At 35.3% G+C, this 23,402-nt stretch overlaps 2 protein-coding genes across 3 annotated transcripts in view; one reads left to right on the top strand and one right to left on the bottom strand.

Moving 5' to 3' along the window:
- The window catches only part of robo1 (roundabout 1), a 328,848-nt gene extending 328,282 nt beyond the window's left edge, over positions 1–566 (bottom strand). For both annotated transcript variants that reach the window (XM_070108281.1, XM_014248079.3), the window contains exon 1: positions 200–566. The gene's annotated coding sequence lies outside the window, so the exon portion shown is untranslated. The remainder of the gene's footprint in view (positions 1–199) is intronic.
- Positions 567–19,540: 18,974 nt separating this feature from the next.
- Positions 19,541–20,472, top strand: LOC106627845 (uncharacterized). Its single transcript, XM_014248128.3, has one exon. It carries the CDS (start codon positions 19,840–19,842, stop codon positions 20,305–20,307), a length of 468 nt encoding a protein of 155 aa, XP_014103603.2. The 5' UTR covers positions 19,541–19,839; the 3' UTR covers positions 20,308–20,472.
- Positions 20,473–23,402: the final 2,930 nt, after the last annotated feature.

The raw sequence follows: 23,402 nt of genomic DNA, 5'->3' as shown, positions 1-23,402 counted from the left end.
CTACATTGTATTTGTTTATATACAAACACTTGCAAACAAACGCGCTTTGTTACGTGTCGATATGTCAGGTCGCGCCGCGTTGGTTAACTGTATGGTGCCCGTGTTGTCGAACGCGTTGTCGGCTGGGCGCAACGCCGTCGATGCTGCTGTCGCATCCGCAAGGAATTAAACGAATTTGTTTCTTCTAATAAATACCAACCGAGTTGTAAGCAGAAACGCGCTGTTGCTGCTGCTACGTTGCGCGTCACAGGTTGAGACCGTTGCAGACGAGGAAGTGCGCTGCTGCACGAATTTTGCAAATTTTTTATTAACGCCTGCACACCTTACTACAATTTTAGTTAGAACTTTAAATTTTGCTTTTTCAATAAAATTTGTGTAGCAAACAAATATTTGTGTTAGCTCACTAGTACACTATAGAACGCTTACAAATTCACTTCAACTTTGCAGTTGTACTTCTTGCACCAAATCACTGTGCTATTTGTTAGAGAATAATTTTTAGTAACGCGTCCAATTCGTACGCTGACAAACGCGGCGTAATTTATCCGTACACTATAACCGCACCGGGACAGTATCTGCGACAAACTGATTGGCCTACCCAGTTGCTAGCTGCATGCGAGAAAGCGAGAGAGCGCGCAGGCAAACTACAAGAATCGGCAGCGAAGTTGGTGTTCAAGTTGTCGAGGAAGTGCGATTGCACGAGCACGAAGCCTAATGTTACAATGGGCGGCCGACGGAAATGCAACGCACAGTAAACAAACACACACACGCATACAAGCGCGCGCAGCAAACGCGTGAGAGCAATTGGAGTGGCAGCAGATAAAGCGAATGCACAACTCCATTGCTGAGCGAAGTGGCGGCAACTTCCGCTCTGACAGTTACATAGTCACATGTAAATATGTACGTACATATTTATGCGCGGCTAATCTCAGCAAGTGGACCAAGCACAACGCTGGAGTGGCCGTATAATCTCGGTTCAACTGTCAATACCACTGATGAACTTGCTTGTGGAACGTATTCAGGCTTATCTGCAAGAAATAAAATACGAAAACAAAAATATAAATAAATAATAAATATCTTAACACTCTTCTTCTATCTCTCTCTCTCTCGCGGAAATGAATGTTTTGATTTTGCCAGAGCAGCAGGCAGAACTGCTCGAACTGCTAGAAATTCCAGTCTTGCGCTATTTGTTTTTGTTCTGTTCGCTGGCGTCTCGCAGCTGATTTCCAAAGCAACAAACAACGAAGAAAAAAGGAGCAAAAGATATAATAGTTTGCGAATGTAAACAAATAACGATGATATAGTACACACACAAGAAGGAATGGTCGCTAGATTATGTATGTATGTTTGTATAAGCGTATGGCTTAAAATTGCATATAAACACTGCTAATTGAGAGCTAAAGCGTTGTTGTTATTACCGATGAGTCAATTTAAATATGGAAATTTCAACTCGACAATAAAAATCTTGTTATTACTTGAGGTGAGCGCTATAAAAAGTGATAAAACGTTAAGGTTAAAGTGGTAATTAAATAGAAAATAGAGAAAATCCGGTGAACCATGTAGTAGTGGAGTAAGAGAAAACATCGTCGGATGATATAATATAATTAGCATTTTGAGAGTCGATAGTTGAAGCGGGATTATCTGACCGAATTCGACTGGTTTTACCAGAGCTCAAGCTGCTGTTAGTTAGTTCTAATTTATAAAAATAATATACCAAAGCGCACTATGTTCGGCAGCTTATAAAAAGTCGAAAACACCTTGGAAACATTTCGTTAGAAGTAGAGAAGAGAGTAACGGAGATGAGGCACCTACCTATTGGAAGGAAACTTTAGAAACATTTTCATTATAAACATAATATTTTCAAAGAATATTGCAAGTGAAAACTGATAGATCAAAGCAATATTTGTGGATCTTCAGATTTGTTAAATAACTTCAAGAGTCAAATGACAGTTTGGACCACAGAATCTGACACAAAATGGTATAATATTAGTCCGCTAGATCTATTTGTCAGGCGCATACAATTCAAACTAAAATACAGCACAGAGGTAGAAGTTTAAGCCTATAGAACCTATGAGTTAACGTAGGCGAAAATGCCAGTGAGTTGGTGGGCAAAGATTGTCTGCAATAAATAGCAATAGACTTATTTAAAAATGACAATAACATTATAAAGTCGTATTTATGTCTTTGATTATTTGATTATTTTCTAAAAATAGTAACATGAATAGGAATATAGTCTCCTATGACATTTTAATCTATAAGTCAAGTATCGATTTTTATTCGACCATACAAAACAGTGAACAATTCATATAGAATTTGAGGGCTTTTGACTTCTGGCACCACCAATATTGTCATTAGAAACATAATAAATTATCTGTGTTTGATTTTTCTTTTTCTTTTCTTTTGCAGATACAATTACTTATTCTCGAAAAGAACAAAAACAGGAGACGGTATTATAAGATGGGTATTACCCTCGCTAATTTCTTGACAACTTATTTATAAAGTGCAAATATGGCTATCGTCGATATGTTATAGATTAAAAATGTGTCTATATTTTGGGGGACGGTGCCACATATTCTGAGCCTACCAAGAATGCGACGGACAATGCAGGGTCAATCCAACATATAGTATTTTCCTAAATTTTTTATTTCGATTCTCACACAGTTATGAGTCATAACTTATAACCCAGTTCAGTTTCATAGTGTAAAAATGTACATACATAAGTATGCATGTACATATTTGCTTTAGATTTTTATTACTTTAGCTATTATTCTACATGAATTTTTTTCTCACAAACAGCATAGCATTATATCAATATCCGAGTTTATTATAATGCACTTCCTTTCAATTTTATGACCATCCGACGTAAATGTTGCAATTAGCACTTCGTATTGCCGGCTTTCTTATCAACAATACTCAAAATTACTCAGACCTACCTGTATCTCAGCGAAAATGCCAAACAAACATACCATCTACACGAGTGCTTGCATTGGAAAGCGAAATGCAACACTGACTAGCGCTCGCCGCTCTCAAAGATTTTACTCTCATATGCATAGTCCCTGACCCTCTCGCTCTCTCTCTCTTATTATAAATACAGTGCTCATTTATCTAATTGGTTTTGTGGAATCTAAGGAAATACCATCCACATTGCACCGCGCACCTTATTAGGCAGAACCAGAGCCTGTGTTAGAGCCACAGCCAAGCTGCTGTTGGTGTTGCTGCTGTCGCTTGGTAAGTCGAGGTTTCCTGCATTTGGCGCGTGCCTCTAATTGCAACGTTCCGCAATTCTTTAGTCGCCTAGTTTATGTGGCAAATACTTTATATGGTCGCTAGCACATACATCCATATGTATATATGAATTGTTGGTTGTGCTGCTGTATTGTAGGATGTGTTGTTGTTCTGTTGTATGTCTGTTTTTGTGTGGCACTCATGTGCTTGGCAGGTTGATATTGCTCTGGTCTATTCGGCCTCTTGCCATTTTCGGCAATCACTCGACCCGTTTTAGTGCAACTGTGCTGCTAAGCTAGCGGCCTAGGCGTGCTTGTGAGTATCCATATACGTATGTGTGTGTGTAAGCGTATGTTGCATGGTTTATGTATAGTTGAAGAAGTTTCTATGGTAGGCTTGCGGCAACAGTCATTGCACTCGAATGCGATTTTTGCCTTTTATATTGTTGTTGTTATTATACCCTGAACAGGGTATATTAAGTTTGCCACAAAGTTTGCAACATCCAGAAGAAAACTTCGGAGACTCTCTAAAAAAAATATATATTTATATATACAGACTATCGTGACGAGCCGAGTCGATTGTCAAGCTGTCTGTCCGTCTGCCTGTTTATACGCCCCCAGTTTTTGAGATAACGATCTGAAATTTTGAAAAACGTCCTTTTCTCTCTAAGAAGCTGCTTTGTAGTCGGTACTGCTGCTATCGGACTACTATAGCATATAGCTGTCATACAAACTGAACGATCCAACTCAAGTCCTTGTATGGAGAACTTTTTTATCTGACAAGTTATCTTCAAGAAATTTGGCATAAATTATTATCCAAGACAACGGTAGAATCTCCGAAAATTAATTTTAAATCGGACTACTATAGCATATAGCTGACCGAACAGAATTAAATTTTTGTATGGAAAATATTTTATCCGTGAAAGGTATGAAAGCATTGTTGCAACCGAAGTTTATGTGTTTTCTTGTTGTTATTGTTCCATGTGTTGTTGTTGTTGTTGCTGTTACTGTTTGCTCTCTAAGTGACCTATCATCTGAACCTCAAGTGCGTTCGACAGACTTTTAGGGAAATGCTGCATTGCATCTAAGGCTTGTGTGTATATGTGTGTGTTATCGACCTCTTTGTGGCGCCACCAAAGGTTAGTTAGGTATTCGTAACTCTTCGCTTGAACTTAGCTGAAATGAAGCAGCAAATTGAATTTCAGCAGCGATTGAACTGACTCAATAGTTCATTTGCATTTACGAAATGGGTCATAAGAGACGAAGCGAAGACGTTAAATGGCAAGCACATACACACAGGTGTATTTTACAATGTCGGTGTGTTGGTGTTGGCAATAACAAATAAATATGTAGAAGTACAGCGCTCGTACGTTCATTGCACCTGAGGGCTTTCATCTTAATTAGCCGCAAGCCTGAACTGTCTGCTAACATGAATGTACGTATATATGCGTGTGTTTTTCTGTCAATGTGTGCTTTTGTGTGCTACTAATACCAATCACATTTAGCAGAAATTAGCATTTTGTTAATAATTCAGGAAAATCAAATATTTGCCAATGTGACAGCAACAGCTTGTAAGACTTTATATACACATAAAATTATATATATAAATATATACTCCTACTTGTATACATATGTATATGTTAAATGCTAAAGATCGAAACGCAACACTTCTAAGCCATCAACGACTACCTTAACGGACTTGCGGTGGTAGCACAAACTAACACCAACACACACACCCACACATGGTAATGTACATAGTGGACACACACACAGCGGAACACTCGTTAAAGTTGAAATGACTACAACATAGACTCCAATCAGTTCGCAAAGTAGCCGAGCCAATCACTCTGCCCCCACTCAATTGGTATGACGCAAACACACACACACACACACGACCGGAAAATCATAACAAACTCATAAACAACAACAAAAACTAATGGAGCAAGCATAATATTGAGTTGCCGGTTTTGTTGGCGAACGTGCATGCCCGTATAACGGTATGTACTAAAGTTTGAGTATTGGTTTTTGCGCTTTATGGCTCGTACGCCTAAAAGGCGGCAGCAATTTTCTTGTCCACTACTCGCAAAGTAACGGTAAACTTACATATGTATGTGGATGTGTGTTTTCGCAAGCAGCAACAAGAATTTATGCACATTTTATGTATGATTTGCGTGGGTTACAGGTCATTGATAAAACACACACAAACATAAATCAAAATGGCGCGCTACGTCGCTATGAAACGGCGTACGCAATTCAATAGGCATTCAGTTGATATCTTCTTAAAGCAAAAGCGAGTGGCGGAATGCACCGTTATGTTCGTAAAGCGGCGGTGAGAGCAACTAATCGAAGTTGTTTCATGGCTTTATTCATATGTATGGATTCGGTTATGTGTATGCGTGTGCGTGTGCAAGGTGAATGTATGCGAAAATTAATATGCAATGATAATTTTATGTGCAGCACACTGCGCAGTCGACATTAATTTCGCAATTACTCAATTCCCAGACGAACAGAGGCACACAAATAAACAAATATAGAATTTGGGGTTTTTCATGCGCGAGATGATAATTTCATTTATTAATGTTATAACGGGGAAAAATTACGATGATAATGATGTTGTGAGAGATAAAGCAAAACTTAAGTAGAGGGATTAATTATTCAAGATCTAAAACAGTATATATAAAATAATACTAATAACAACAACAAACGTAAACTTCGCCTGCACCGAAGCTATAATATCCTTCAACCCTATAAAAAATAATCGCCGAGAAATTGTATGCTCTTGCAACATGTTGCTACAGAGTATAATGATGATGACGAGAAGAATTGAAATCCAAGTGACTGTCTGTCCATCCGTCTGTCCGTGGGAGCGATAACTTAAGTAAAAATTTAGATATTTTCATGAAACTATACATATGTTCCCTGATAGCCAGGTGGGATCGGTATTGCAGATGGGCGTAATCTTACCACCGGCACACCCACAAAACGCGAATAATCAAAAAATTATAAATTGTCATAACTAAGCTCCAAATTTAGATACAAAACTGTAATTTGGTGCAGAGGATTACAGTAGTGAGCGATATCTGTGGTTAGAAACTGATAAAAGTAGGCGTGGCCCACCCACTAATAAGTATAATGTACATATTTTCTAAACCTTTCAAGCTATAATAACTAAATTCGCTAAAGGTAAATTTTTTGATATTCTTGCTCACCCTGTAATAATGCGTGCATTCGGTTCATAATTCCGTTCACTTCACATTTAACGGTTTTGTTAAAAGCTACTAAAAAGGTGATAAATCTATAAATAAAACCGCCAGGGCATACAATTTTACAGCCGAGATGGCACGCAATGGCTTTAGATGCACCGTTATTAATTTTGAACAATGTGCAACGCCCACGTAAAGGTACAACCCCATATCTCGGGATCAACTTGATAATTTTCAACCGAATTCGGTAGGTAATATTACCCTGACATTCCTACATTTACGTTGCAAAAATGAGCGAAGTCAGACGAAACCCACGCCTACTTCCCATGTAACCCAATTTTAAATTCCATATGATTCTTACATTTTCCAGTACACAATTTAAGCACCCATGAAGATTTTCATATAATACTTTGCGCGACTAGAGCCCATGAGATGTGCCCTTTATAACCAAAAATTGTCTAAATCGAACCAAAACTATTCAAGCCCCCAGAAAACCAATATCTTGACCACAATTCCAATTGCGAACTTTTTATCGTAAATATCTGTCAATCTGTGAGATATATTATAGAAACTCGGGGAGAATCATTTTCTGATAATAATAGGTCTTCATGTCAAAAATGTCTTGAATCGGGTCAATAATTCCCTTAGTCATCATATACCTAATAGAAAGATTTTCAAACTTCCGGCTGACTTTATATCGCATATAGCGGCAATTAAATAAGATATCTTAGCAAAATTGACTGAACGTATAATATTGAATATAATAAAGCTTGATGCCGAAAATGTGTAAAATTGGTCGAACCCAGACCCTTATGCTACATATAATGATTATCATTATTCTAACTAACCTTATCCACCTAAAAGTATTACGCCGGCTTTGAGTAGCAAGCTTGCCAGTTGCAAGAGCATAAAAGGTCTTTCTTACTTGTTATATTTACTTCAGTTCCCAAATTTATTTAACATGGCGACGTTAGTTTGAAATTTTTAAATTTTTTTTGAATTTTGGTAAATGGCCATATTGTTTAAAAATTACCAAATTTTCGAATAAATAAAATTTTGTGACTTTTCTACAGAGCAGAGTACACTCTAATCAACTCATTTTTATTATTTAAGTTAAAGAAATCTCTGCGCACTAAATAGGTTTAAGAATAATTAAGCTATAAACATTTTTTAGCTATAGTTGCCATCTGTTCAGTTTTAATGCAATGAAAGTGATATGAAAAACGTATTGTTATATTGGGCATCATACCCAAAAGATTTAAGAAAGCTAACAACAGAAAATATTTTTTTAAAGATATGCCACGTGTTTTAATAATTATTTATTTAAATTTATAAAAATTAAATACATTTTAACTAAAAAACTTTATGAAATATTACTGTGAAAAATTTTTTTTGAAAAGGGTTACCACCTATTAGAAAATTCAAGTCTAAACAAAAGAAAGCGACAATGTGGATATCAAACTAAAATGGTTCAAAAATATTGAAGTTGAAACAAGTTTTAGGAAGTGTTGCCCACCTTTTCAGTATTTTCATAAAATTAAAATGGCAAAATATTGCTATAAAGTGATACGTACACATATAATGTAATGGCATAGTTATAAATAAAATTATAAAGATAAAAGCGAACTTTATGCCGCAGATAATCTTGTACAGAGTTGCCAAATGTTTGAAGACTATCATAACAAATGGAATGAAATATCATATTAAAGATATTATAAGTACTTATTTACACCGAAAAATTTTCCAAAATATGGAACTTATTTACAGCCGATCAAAAATGTTTCGGACTGCTTCATTAAAACTGCGCGTGTGAACCTAATTGATTTTTTTTTTCTAGATTGGTACAAACTACACAATATGTCGTTTGAAGTGTTTTATTTTCAATGGAATTACGGCTACTGAATCCTTGATTTGAGTGTCTTAAAATATTTAGTGAAAGTAGTGGAGTCATCGAAAACTTGGTTCAAGCGAATCGTCCATCCGCCTCTGTTAATATTGATAACATCAAAAAAGTAAAAAAAAAGTGCTTGAAAATTGTTATGATGGCGTTAGAGATATAGCAGATAATCTCAACATATCTTAAAAATCGACGCAACATATTTTAGTTACTGTTTTGGTTAAGAGGCGTGCTAATGCTCCTTCCAAAGGACCTACATTTTCTTTGCAAAAACGACGTCGAGGAGAGATCGCAAAAGAGATATGTATATGACAATGTAGATGAGGACCCTGTATTCCTCAAAAGCATCATTGCTGGCGACTAGGCGGGGATTTATGAATATATGTTACGCCCTAAAATATTTACGTAAAATATTTCTAAGAGGAATCATTTTATGAAAGTTGGCCTTCTGGCGCCACTAGTAGGAATTCTGATTAGGACACATGAATATATTTCCTAAAGTGGATATATACTTACAATATAGTACTAATAGTATGAAGTATACTTGCAAAATCTAAACTCAACTTCAAATGGCAATAAATATGCAAAACAAATTGTTTAACCTTTTGTTCGTACCAAATTATTTATATCATAAACAAAACAATAATTTATTCAAAGCATAGGTGGGCACTCTCTTCGGCGGTAACTTAAAGATCTAAGTTAGTTAAGCAATTAAGACGACTTAGCACGCATCACTTGACAAAGGGTTGTCAGCTATGCCTCAAACGCTCCCCAAAGCATGTGTGGGACACTCAAAGCTTACCGCAAATATACAAACACACAGACATAGTTATGTATATGAGTCAAAATATATCTGTACTGGTGTAATTTGTCTCTCCATTCATTATGTCAAAACACGAGGTTTCGGATCACACCGCAATTAACGCAAGAACAAGCAAGCTTACAAAACTATCGCCAAGACTTTGGTAAGAAACTTTGAGCACAAAAAAATTTACATAAAAAAACTTTGAATGAAGATGTATGTACGAGTATGTATACAAAACGTTCAAACGATATCAATGACAAATATGGGTTATAAAAACCCAAACCGCAAGCAACAATTTTGCAAGCAAATAAATTACATGAAAAAGGGTTGTGGCAAGTCCTTGTGTTGTCAACTCAAAAAGGGATGAAGCAAGTGAAGGCGACCACAAAACCACAACTAAGCTTGAGAAAGTAAAGTGGAGGCTTCATTTGAGAGATACAACAAAAACAATGCGCCGTTAAGTCAAAACTTACGACACTCACATCAGTTGCACATAATTGGAATGTTGCATGGACTAGTGCTGTATACAGTAGCAAACAAAAGTATAGTAATTTATGAACGAAAGTCAACCAAAAAACAATAAAAAAGTGAAGCAAATAAAAATTGCGAACAACAATGAAGTGTGAAATTGAAACCGCTCAAAACATCGTGCTTAAATGTCTAGTTATATACACGCGCTTACTTAGCATACTTACTTTAATGGTCGAGCGACTTATCACAGACAGCCAATCAGTAGCCGCATCGTGTTAAATGCCAACAAGCTGTAACAAAAGCGATACTTGTATTAAAGTAGGCGAGAAATTTGCATTTTGTAATTTTCAGCTGTGCTCACATACTTTATATACATACATACATACATATAAGTGGTCGTATAAGTATGAATTGAAATATATATGTACTAACTATCTCTCCTTTCATTTTTTTGCTATTTGGCGCTGACGCTGATAAATACGCGGATAACCAGTAAACCTGATGAAACTTTATGGTTGCTGATATAGGAAAATTTTTTAGGAGAAATAATTTTTTAGGGAAATATTTTCTGTATTAAGCAAAAAAAATTGAAAAATATTGAAAAATAACACTCTCTTCTTTATGTCAAATTAAATAATTTACTCTAAAGGTTTCTTGCATTATTTTGCAGAGATCGTCGAATGAAGATTGTTTTGGTTTAGTTTAATAGGGTCATTCGCTAGATTGTTAAACAGTTTTGATGTCGTATTCGCAAAATCACCTCTCGTCACTAGTATTGAGGTATTTCATGAATGTAGAGTCCGTCCTTAGCTACATTGTCAAGCATCTGTTTTGCGAGCTCTACTCGACGTCTTTTTTTTTTTTTAAAGATTCAGGTTTTTTCGTACGAATCAGCATTGACACGCTTCATACCCAAAACATTAACAAAAATGTGTTGAGTCGACCCATAACACCAACACTCCGATATCATTGAAAACAGATGTCGACCAAGGTGGACGACTCTTATGAGGGAAGTTTTCGATGACTTCACACTCTTCACAGTACAACTCAAATACTAGGATTCGTAATAAAGTAGACTCCCCAAAGATCAAACTTCGCACAAACGTAAAGCAGATTGTACCATTTCAGGAAACATTTTTTTAATGATTCAATATGCGCGTACAGTTTAAATGGACCCGTCCGAGTCAGATTTGAGTATATGGTATGTACGAAAATGAGTAGAAACATGCAAAAATATAATATATTGCCTTAGGTTTGCGACTTTGATTCCTCGACAGGTAGGTGTCATTACTATTTAGCAATGCGCCCAAATATAGGCAACGTTATACATTTATTGTTTTTTAACGGTTTTTCATAACAAAAGTAATGTTCCGCAAGATAAGTAATACTGAGAAAATAAAGGAATATTAATTTATCCGTAGTACTCGTACTACCTAGATTTATAATTAATGATCGGTATACCCGAAATTTTTACGCAAAATCAAGAAGACAGCGATCTGACAACTAAATAATAAGTTTACCGGTTCAGCTATTATAACTTTAAAATACCAGTAACAGTGAATATTTAATAAGTGAATGGGTTAGGCGAGTTCTTATTCTATGACTTATTACTGATATAAGCAGTTAAAACTTAGGAACTATTAGAATAGGCGACGACGAATCAACCGAAGATGAAATCATAGATCCATTAATTGTTATGTAGGCTTCAAATCTTAACTCTCTCTGTTCAAAATAATATAGATGCTGAAAATTTTGACTTACCAAAAGCAGTTGATGTAATAACCGAGAAAGAAGAAACATTTCAAGACATATTGTTTGTACGAGAATTATGTTTAATATCGGAGTCTTTGGCATTATTAGCTGGAACCCAACTTTGCTCTGGAAACTTGTCGACTATAAAGAAAAATTATATATTTTATATACTCTTATTAACGAATTCAGGGAGTAAAATTTATAAAAATTCGATTGAAAGTTGATAATACTCTTGAGCTTTGAAAACATTTTCTTACACTCGAATTCAGATTATAATAAATGGTACGTATGCTCGATGCTTATCCGACTAAATTCAATAAATATTCGGTTTAGTTGGAATGCAAAGGAACTCCTGTAACGAAAATGACTACTATTAAGGGATATTCATTCAAAATTTGTAAAAGATCATCTATGGTATATATTCAAGAGACTCTAATAGGTGCAGAGTTGGTATGAAATGAAATTATTTTTAAATCCTCTGTGATAACTTATTTCGTCGAGGTGTTTTGACAAAAAAAAAAATGGACCGAGTCATCTTGAACACAGATTTACTGTAAGATCACCATCTTCACGCTAACCTCTCCGCTAAAACTCTCTGTCTTCTTATTTTCAGACATATCTAGAACACAATGTGATTATAAGATGTTGATCAAGTGTATCTAACACATTATGAAAGGGAAGTAGCTGTAGTCTACTCTAACATATCTCATACATATTCCGCCGAAAAAGTTCTAACAAACGTGTTAACATTACCCAGTTACTTAATTAAGCATATAACAACGCATTCAATTGCGCTGTCAAGCTTTAAAATGCAATCTCACACCTCTTTAGCTTTTGAAAAGAATATGCCTCTTGTCACTTAAGCGCTGCAGTGTTGCTTCGAATGACACACCTCTCTTTTAGGAGTAATCAACGGCTTTCCCTAATTTGTTCGAATTCACTGAGCTGTCACCAATTTGTTTTGTAATTAAATGCGAAGTTAAAAATAAATAAAAAATCTAATAAACATACATACATACTAAGAATCTTTATGTATGTGTGGCAAGTGGTTTACGCGCATATCCGCTTGAACAGTCACAGGCCGCGAAAACAGATCGAATTGAATTTTCAATTTCCCGCTGACGAATTAATTTCGAATTCGAATGCAGATTTGATGGCTAGAAGGCTCGCTTGATTTCATAGAAAGCGTGAGTGCTGTTTTCATCACAAAAAGTCAATATAGGTTGGATGACAAAATAAATGGAGTCGAGAGTTAATAAGCAATAATTTTTTTAATAAAATATTTTAAAACATAATGTCTTATTTTTTTTCTCATTGTGTTAGTTACATACTCATAACCATATGTTGCATTGACAGTGTAGTTAAAAAATCTAGCACCATGATAACTGCTTGTTCTTGCTTTTTTGATCTTGATGAAAAGTTATGCTTTCTCTAACTTATTCTATTCTAACATTTAGGCAAAACAGTTTTCTTTCTTGAATTTGTAACAGGTTTATTTTTTATTTTATCTTATCATTTATTTATTTTTTTTTGATTTTTGAAAATCATATTTCTTTAACATTTCGTGAAACAAAATTTAAACCCACTACTCAACTTGAAATGAAGCAGCATATGTTCTCTTCGAACCGAAATGTGATAATGTTTAAAACCATGTTCATTAGAATACTGACTCAGTTCAGATTCGGAGATCTTTCAGTCGATATGATAGAACTCGGTATTTAGCAGACAGGTATCAAACCGACTGAGAATTTGCGGACTGTGGTTCAAGAAGCTACTTGAACTACAACTGCTAGTATGAGAGCTTTACTACTTGTAGATATAAATTATATCCGAATTCTCAGGGAGATTGTAAACTTTAAGACAGTTAGATAAGTTATTAAGCATAAATTGATAATTTTATAAACTGCTACACCCCTGACAGGGTTTACTAAGTTTGCAACAATGCTTGTAAAACCCAAAACGAAATGTCGGAGACTTTACAAAATATATTCAATTGATCAGCCATGCCCGTGTGTCTTTCTGTATATACGCGAACTAGTTTCTCAGTTTTGGAAATATCGATCTGAAATCTTGCACATGTTCTTTTATCCATCGATCAAAATCAAGTTCTTATTTGGAAAACTTTTTTATTTAACAAGAAAACTTCACGAAATTTGGCAAAGATTATTATCCAAGACAGTGCTACAATATCCGAACAAATAGATCAGATCCAATAGAATTTTTGAAATATTAATCATATACTCTACTCTATTAGTTTCAACGGCACTGTATATTATAACTATAATTATTTAAATACATGCATTGAGCATCTTAACACCTCACCGATTTGCTCAGCAGCTCGAGAGTGAGTAAGTTGCGCTAACTAATCGGCCGAAACGAATGCGTTCAACGGCTTGCCGTAAAATTAAGCACAAATACATTTTCATTAATTTAAAAGTTTGCTGTTGTTGTTGATTTTTTTTTAACTTTTCTCCACCACGAATAATCGCATTAAGTCAAATTACAATCGTCGTTTGGCAGCTGGCGTGAAAACAACACTTTTTTGGGTTGGCCACCGTATTTACATACGAGTACATACATTAATTTCAATTTCTTAACACCAACACATGCACACACACATATTACAACCACACTTAAGCCTTTTAACACTTTTCATTTAAGCAGTGCTGACAGACAACTGATTTGTGCAATCTTGTTTGACGGCAGCTAGTTAAGTTGCAGATATGTAACTGTATGCGTAATTATGGTTAAGTGTGTGTGCATAGTGATGTGGCTGCACATAGTGGCTCTAACTACTTTTCTGCATTTTTGATAATTTTAGTATTTAATTAAAATGTAAATAATGTGTATAAAAAAGAAAACGCGCTTGCGTTGATGACAGTTGCTTTCAAAACTTTATTATTTTGGTCAAAAATAAAATTTATGAAAATGATGTGGACTTTGCATAATTAATTTCTTTGAGTGAAAAATACATAAGCACATAAACAAGTTGGTTGAAAAGTTAGTTTGGTCTCACCAAGAAACAGCACTACAAGCTTCAATTTTTTTTTTTTTCAAGTTGGTACATCTGTCCTGAGAACACATGCAAAGTTACAAGTCATTCTGTCAATATTTCTTTGTTTACAAGCCATTTGAAGTGTGAAAGTACTTTTTAATATGGAAAAACTTTAATATCGCGCAGTGATTAGATTCTTTGTTTTGAAAGGTTGAAAAGCAAAGGAAATTTATAAACAATTTTAAGAAGTGGATAAGTAGTCTTGAACTTCAAAACGCCACGTTGAATTTTGGGTTGGTGAATTTAATACAATAGCCGTAACCACACCAGAAATCATTGAGCAAGTTCATAATATTGTTAGTGAAGACCCAAGTTTGACTAAGTGTAAAATTGCTATTGCCGTAGACATCTTAGACGAACGCGTACTTCACATTTTACATGGAGAATTCCATATGAAAAAGTGGTTTGGAATGTTAGTGCCGCAAACGTTAACAATTCAACAAAAACTTGATAGAAAACAAATTTCTCAGCATAAGTTGGAGTATTTTAATCAGAGTAAAACCAATTTCTTGCATCGTTTTGTAACCATAGATGAGACTTGGAGCTACCACTAAAATCCTTAATTGAAACAAGAACGTTTACAGTGGACTGAAGCTGGTTCTTCAGCTCCCAAGTATGTGAAATCACAAAGATCAGCAAAGAAGATTATGGCATCGGTTTTTTGGGATGCAAAAGGAATATTGTTGATTGATTATCTGCAGAAAAGTAAAAGAATCAACTCTGAATATTATTGCAGCCTTTTGGATTAGCTGGATGAAAAAATTCATGAGAAAAGACCTGATTTGCAGCACCAAAAAAATCATTCTTCATCAAAACAATGTACATGCTCTCAGAGGTGTTTTAACAATGACAAAATTCAACGTATTTAGTAATTGCTTAAGCATACACCATATTCACCAGATTTGGCTTCCAGCGACTACTATCTCTTCAGAAAACTGAAACAATTCTTTCGCGGAAAGCGTTTTCGACGAATGAAGCAGCTATTACAGACGTGGACGGGTATTTTGCAGAGTTTCCGGAAAGCCATTATAAGGATGAAAAGAAACAATTGGAGGATCTTTGGAATAAGTGTATTGAAGGTAAGGGAGATTATATTGAATAAAAAAATATATTCCGTACCAAAAACAGTTTTTTTTATTTCGAGCGCAGAAACTTTTAAACCAACCTGTATATCATATATACTATTTAATTAAGAGATATTTTTTTTTTCAATACTTATCATAATTGATTAAAGAACAAGGCATTTAGACAGAGCAAAATCGTGGAAATAATTGTATATACTAATCATTTAACCCATCACACATTATGCAGAAATTTAAGGAAAACAATAAATTTTATCAAAATTTCGATTTCATTATTCGTTACAGCAGTTCAAGACGATAAGTCGACACTACAATTATAAAATATGTATATTTTTTTTTTAAATAGAACTCTCTCTCGGTAATTACACACCAAACCTTAACAGAAGCACTGATCTTTCGCATATATTTTAAGTACAACATGTCCAACGTATTCGTTTTATGTATTTAAACTGTCAGCAATCGTTATTAATTTCATTCTAGATCAACGATAAAAGCGCTTTTTTTTCTTAAACAATAGTGGCTGTTTTCGAATGGACATTGCTCTGCACGATATCTTTGCGAGATGGTCTTTTGATACACAAACTTATATCTAAAAGCAACACCAAAGTTAACCGGATAAATTTATACAAGCGAGTATGTGGATACCTGCTTTGTTTTATACATTTTAAACCAGTGTTACCATTACGAATAGGCTGTGCTTTTGCGTTCTAGCACTGAACATATGAACTTCTCGTGAGCTTGATCCTGTGCGACTATCAGTACTTTCAGTGTACCAGGTGATATAGCTGAAACAGATATTTTATCAGCTTTAACAATTTTATGTTTGGGTTAAAGCGGTTTGCCAATTTATGATTGTCTTTATGATCAATGTATACGAGTTTTAGGTACCACAACTGACTGACGTTCGAAGCTGTCCAGAGAGATTCCTGGTTGAGCTTCAGACTAAAGTTTTGTAACAAAAAGCTTGGAAGGTTAACCAGCTTTACTAATACCCGTATCAAGAGATTGCACCACATATGGTACATAAAAGCTCTATTCTTATCTTTAAGTTCTAGTCTTAACTAGAAACAGACAAAGGTTCATCACATTCCATCCAATTGATCTCAAGTTATTGTTCTCAAAGTGACACTACCTTCGACATTGCAATCGAAAATATGCATTTTGTCATCTGATAAAACATTGTTTTCTAATATACAATAGAAAATCAGCGTTGCTGAATAATAATGTTTTCATAAATGATGATGATTAAGCACCGGTTTCCTGAATTTCGTCGTAACGGTGCCAGCAGAAATAATACACTCCATTAAGAAATATTAGAGGATTCGGTAACGCAAAAAAACAAGTCGAAAATTTCTGAAACTGTGTTGTGTAAAAATGAATTTGTTAGTTAATATCATTGATATCTCAAGGCTTCAAAATTTGTATTATCTTATTTAATTCTATAAGATCTTTAAAATATTGTCCTAAATTCTCAAGTTGATACCAGTAATAGTTTTGACTATACAGCTTTGAAAAGTTGCACGCTCGAGGTCAAACGGGTTTTTTTCGAAACTGTATTTTCAAAGTCGGTTGTCAAGATTTCTCACGAACTACTCTGCAGATTTTCACTAAAATGTGCAATACATTTTTCACTTTATATGTATATTCTCCAATCCAATACCTAGTTAATGGTCTATGTTCAAAAACGTATTTATTTCTTTTTACTTTTGATGATCCTGTCAGAAATTTAGCTGTCAACCCCTTTTTTCAGAGGTACTGCCGGAAATGACATCGTAATGACCGCGTTTTGAATATATTACTTTGCAAATTTCACAAAATCTTTATCAAATATGTATCTTTGGAGTAATAGAAAGTTTGAATAAAATATTTCATATTTTATATAGAAAATTAAACATAGTCCTAAGTCCGAAAGTTTATACCATCGAATCGTTATCGAAATGTTAGAACAAATACATAACTTAAGTCAGATTTTTATTCAAAAAAAAATTCATGTTTTTTGCTAGGCTAAGCACTTTTCAGCCCATGTGCACAAAATATATTAAGCTTTCAATAATTCACAAAATAATTCTCTACTTAAATCACAAAACGAAAAAAAATAATTAATAGGCAATCTAAGTTATTTTGTTAGACAGAAAAACGCTCTGCCAACACTTTTCTAATAAGTATATAATAACAGTTATTTAACGACAATAAATAACGGAAAACTGGAACGAAATTCAATTTCATGTCGCCAAAAAAACAAAAGAGAAGAATAAAATCAAAGCTATTGATTGCCAAAAAATTTCAAGGGAAAGACAACAACTAAAACTGGGGCGCGACATGGTCATTAAGGCGAAATTATGTGACAACGCGTTTATAGGCCGCATAAGGAGGGCGAAAAGAGAACATACATGAGGACAAATACATGTAAATAAACACACATAGAAGCGTATAGATACATATGTATGTATATGTATATTTGATAACTGTTTGAAAATCCAAAATACAATATAGCTGCAACAAAAACAACAACACTTTAGCTAAACTAAATCGAATGCGCGCACACACCCAACAATAAAATTCAATTGTTTTTGTTGCGTTTTTTTTGCTTTATTTGGCAGAAAATTAAATGAAATGAAGATAAGTAGGAAAACGAAGGAGAAGCATAACTGCAGAGAGCAACATGAAAGCGGCAACAAAGCGATTCGCTACGCGCAACCAACACACATTGTTGCAACGGCCGTACAAACGCCGACAAAAGTAAGCTTGCAAGCATATACAAGTATGTATTTCGTATATATCCTAACAGTTGTTTGTCGGCGCTCACAACTATTTTGTAGCGCAAGTTGGCGCGTTGTTGCCGCCTTTTAAATAGTTGATTATGAGCTTTTTGCATGCCACAACGCTATTAAATAAGTTGTTCATACCTCGACACATATACACACGCACACAAGCATATTAATGCATCCGCCAACCACATGCATGCCTTGCAACAACAACAACACGCCGTTATACACATTGTTGCAAGTCCGTCTTTGCGAGGCTATTGACAATATGCGCTATGTTGGTGTCTTTGCAGGTCGCCGCCGCCAATGAGCGCTGTCAATAGCAATAGCAATAATAGTAACAACAATATATTGTGGCATTGTTGCTACATTAATACGCTATCAGCACATTTTCTCATTCACATGTTGCACGCCAACTGCCTAGCTTTGGTGTGGCGTGTCTTCGGCTGCAACTTACTTTCGTTGTGATTGTTGCTGTTATATTTGCTGGGAATCGGCAACAGCTGGCACATTTATTCCTCCCTGTTGTCAATTTAAGCAGCAACTTGGCAGAAATTCATATACATTTGTTCGTTTTCTTACGATCGTCTTCTATGCTTTCTATTGCTCGCCTCACTTCGCTTGCCTCGTGTCATTCTCAGTTGTTTGCATGTTAGTTGGCGGTCAATTTTTGACAGCTGGCAGCTGTCAGACACAAAAGTTGCTGGCAGATTTTCTCATCGCTGTCGAATAATTTTTCGATTCGCACGAATCTACTTTGTGGTTCTTTTGTAAGAGAAGAATATAATCAATTTCTATTATCTTTGATATTAGTTTAATGTTAATTTGTATTTGATATAAGGTTTTGATTCCTTAATCGAAATTGTGAAAAAAGAAATTTTTAACACGCCGTTGCCGTATGATTTCTATTAGACATCAAATCATTTTTTTTTTTTGTGAGTTCACTGGAAATTTCTATAATTTATGAATGGTTTACCCTCTGATCAAATTTGACACGGACTGACATCGCATTCCAAATAAGCGCTGAAACAACATAGGCATCGCTTAATCCGATTAATTTTCCATAAACTTGTTATAAGCCTCGGCTCGGACGGTCTTCAGGGATTTCAATGAGTTTTCCTTTTTCGCTTTCAGTTCATTTTTGGAGCGCCATTCGTTTTTTAGCTGAGATATAGAATTTCCTCACTCCATTCAACTAAATATTGTCTTAGTAAAAACTTGTAAACTTAACCTTTCAATAAGTAATACTTACCGAACAACCGAAATAAATAACCAAAACAAAATTTGTAATAAAAAAAACTGATTCGGAAAATTGTTCGTAAATGGAAATTCAATGTTTCTTGTGTGACTTCGAAATTTGTCGCCGCTTGTCAAAAGTGTTTATATTTTATTTCGTTTTGCACGCTTTTTAATTTCCCCACCTCTACTACTTAATAATATAATCGTCGAAGACGCTTTAATCCAACAAAAAACGCAAGCTCAACTCGGACCTCCGCGGTATAAAAATCAGCAATCAGTTTGAAGAAGTAGAGACTAAACGGAAAAGTGGCTACCAGCAGCAACACCAGCATATCGGTAGACACACAAAATGTCAAAAAATTATATCTCAAAGGAAGAGGCTATTAATCAGTTGTATGCCACAATAAAGACGAAATTCGAACAGGATGGCGTATTGCAGGAGGTGCGTTGCATGTTGCAAACTAAAATGGTGGCCATGATGAAAGGTAAGAATGATGGCCAAACTACGCTACTCGGACGTAAACTACCGGACCTAAGTAAGCTGAGCGCTAGCAATAGTATACCAACGGCTAGCGAGATAGACGATACAGAACAACGACAGGAGCCACGTTTAAAGATGATGCAACAGCTGATCATGGAGTACTTTCATTGGCATGGCTTTCATTACACGGCCGAAATGTTTTCACAGGAAAGTGGCACGGAGAATGTGCGACCGTCGCGTCAGCAACTCGAACGTGCCGTCGGGCCGTTTGAGCATAAAAGTCTTCCCATACTCCTGGAGCTGGTGGCCGAACTTATGGAGAAAAACCAGCCATAGAAAAAGATAAGGAGGGGCATATGTGGTGTAGCGAAAGAGTTTGTATGGAAAGTTGGAAACAAAAAGGAGATTTTTGCATTTAAGAGACCATTTTTTAGCTTCATACGTATACATATGTAATTCTACATAGTTATTAAATAAAGCGATAAATATACGCTAAACTTAGGTACAACGCCCATAGCATAATGGATCACTCCTTAAGTGTAAGTAAATCAAGTCACTATAGAGTATATGATAATGTCTACTCTGAAAGTAAAACCTACGACTAAGTGTTACATAGACAGCTTCTTGACCACTAAGTTCTCGATGCGTTTTGAAGTAGTAGTGTTCTTCCGTTGTCCAGTGGTCATCTATACGAGGAGGTGATTATCTAAGAGAGACATTATAACCTCCTGGCAGAGCAAACCACCTTTTCGAAAGTATTTTACTATCCTAAAAACCTATGCTGGTCCTTAAGTTCTACTAACGCTCAGCCAGTTTTATATTAAGAAAGGTATATACATATGTATGTAGTTTAAGAGAAGAGTTGTATTCGTAAAGAAGGGTAGGTACAGCGAAACTGTAAACCTCAAGCAGGTATTTGTCAGAGTTTCAATCTGTTAGAACCATTATCCTGTTCATCTCAATCTCACCAGTTATTCAAAACCGTTTTTTTTTTGAGATCTCCACTCGGTTTGTAGTTCTACATGAGATCACCCATATTGACAGCAGGTAATATTAATTTTTGATGCTGTAAGACAAGTTTTAGTTTGTTCAATGGATATAGAAATTGAAAAAACGATTGGTCAGAAGCTATACTCACAACAAATAATAATAAAGAGACTTCAATATATTATAGTTCAAGGGGTAAAGGATAAATGATGAACGGTTCTTGGGTCAGCTCTATCAAGAACTAATATTATATATAGGTATATATATATACAAGTAGGGAAGAGATTTCTTAGTGAAGTATTTTTCGTATCAGAATATTTATTTACATCTCGTCGCTTGAAAAGTACGTTAAACCATTGACTGCTCACCCCTACTTAAGGCTAATGTCACAGATAAATCAATCTACTGTTATTTCCTTTTTCAAGTTTGGAATAAAAATAGTGTTTTGAAGTCTGAAAACATCACTGACAGCCGGATATGGATCCTATTGAATATATTCTAGAAGGGAAAAACACAAAAATACTTTTTCCCTAAATTTTCCAAGATGGCGGAGAAATGAAGATAGGTCTTCACATACAGAGCTAAAATTATGATTTATAGTCACAACCTGAAGAAACTCTATGATTTAATATTATAGCTATAAGAAACTTGGTGAGAACTCATATTATAAATGAACAGAAAAGAGTTTAGTAGCTTACTTCCATTACACATAGTTCAGGCACGATGTCTGACCTTGCCTTATGTAGCTTTTTGATAAGAGGTTGAAATATTTCCGCTAATTTAGTTTAAGGTTCTACAATATTTAGAATCATAACATATTGTAGATAAATAAATTGATAATTGATAAATTATCTGCACATCTGGCGGAACAGCCGATATCGTAACCCTATATAATAAAGCTGCTATACAAACTGAACGATCCGAATAAAGTGCTTGTATGAAACGGTTTTTCATTTGAAGAGATATCTCCAATAAATTTGGCATGGATTATTGCTTAAGACAATCAAAAGCATCGCTATAATTTCCTTTTCTCCCATATTTTTCAGGTCGGACCACTATATCAAATAGCTACCATACAAGCTGCTCGATCAAAATTTACTGTTTACATGAAAACTTCCTTACTTGTGAAGGATATCCAAGCTTCGGTGCCGAAATATGTACCCTGGTCTATAAGGCCCATTTCTGAGTAAATAATGCTGCACTAAGTATTCGTACATATATATATATACCTATATATATATATATATATATATATTTAGGACAACAACAAAGTACAACTCATAAGTATATATTTAAATATGTAGATCCACAAATATTCGCTACGTGACGTATAATTATCGAAATATATTGCCTCATACAATCTACAACACCCGGGGTTCTCAATTCGCAGAAAAGCAACAACACGCCACTTAATTTAATTTCGCCAAATTTTTACCTTTCTCAAGTGAAAAATTTGTGGTGTAGAAAATGATAGTTGTAAACGAACTTAGCAGCAATAAAATAACAAATTACAGTGGAAAAATATTTGCCACTCCCCCCTTGCTGGCCTACACCAAGGCGCAGAGATTTGCAACATGCAAATGCATTGTTGCAACAAGTTTGTTGATTTTACAGGCAAAAACAACGAGAAAACAACTTGGATAATGAGACAGCGAGACGGTGGCATGCAACAGTGGTCAAGTGGTATACATAAATATATAAATATGTGTGCAGGCATGTAACTGCCAAAAAGTGCAACAAAACCAAGATTTTTGGGTAACGCGAGTGAAAAGTCGCAACAACAACGAAGTGTGCACAAAAAGAGAAATGTGCGCTCGCGACATATCAGCTAACAACGATCGACAGGTAGCGCCTGTGGCAAGAAAATGTTGCACATCACGGCAATTACATTTATCGCTGCCATTACTTTTCGTATTTTTTCGCCATTACCATTGTTGTTACTGCATTTTTACCAGTATTACTAACAGTTAGTCGGCTAACGATGCCCGACGATGCTGGCGAATCGTGATTTCGGTATTAGTAACAGAAAAATTGTGCAGAAAAAAGCGAGAATTTGCCAAAAAATAAAATTTCGAAATAAGGAGAGAGACAATGCAAAGGTGGGCATGTTGCAACAACCGCGACAACACCACAAAAAGTGTCGCCGCTGGCCATTGGAAACTTAAAAAAGGTGTTATTGTGGTGTTACAAATGTACTAGTGCAATTGCTGTCACTTATTTGTACCAAAGTGTGTTCTTTTTTACTTTTTTAATTACCAAAAAATCACTGTGCTTTTATTTGCCGGCGGAGCCCGCAGCGCCGCCGCAAAAGTGTGTCCGCTTCGCGCTTGTCAGTTGGCAGCTGTGGCGTTGTGGCATGCAACATACCGCTGTCCACACAAATAGCGCGGACATTTACTGTTAAGTGTGGCATGTTGCATGCCACCCAAAAACGCGCCAGCAAG

Source organism: Bactrocera oleae, chromosome 4 (genome assembly GCF_042242935.1).
Source record: "Bactrocera oleae isolate idBacOlea1 chromosome 4, idBacOlea1, whole genome shotgun sequence".
NCBI lineage: Eukaryota > Metazoa > Arthropoda > Insecta > Diptera > Tephritidae > Bactrocera > Bactrocera oleae.
This window is presented reverse-complemented; position numbering and strand designations above follow the sequence as displayed.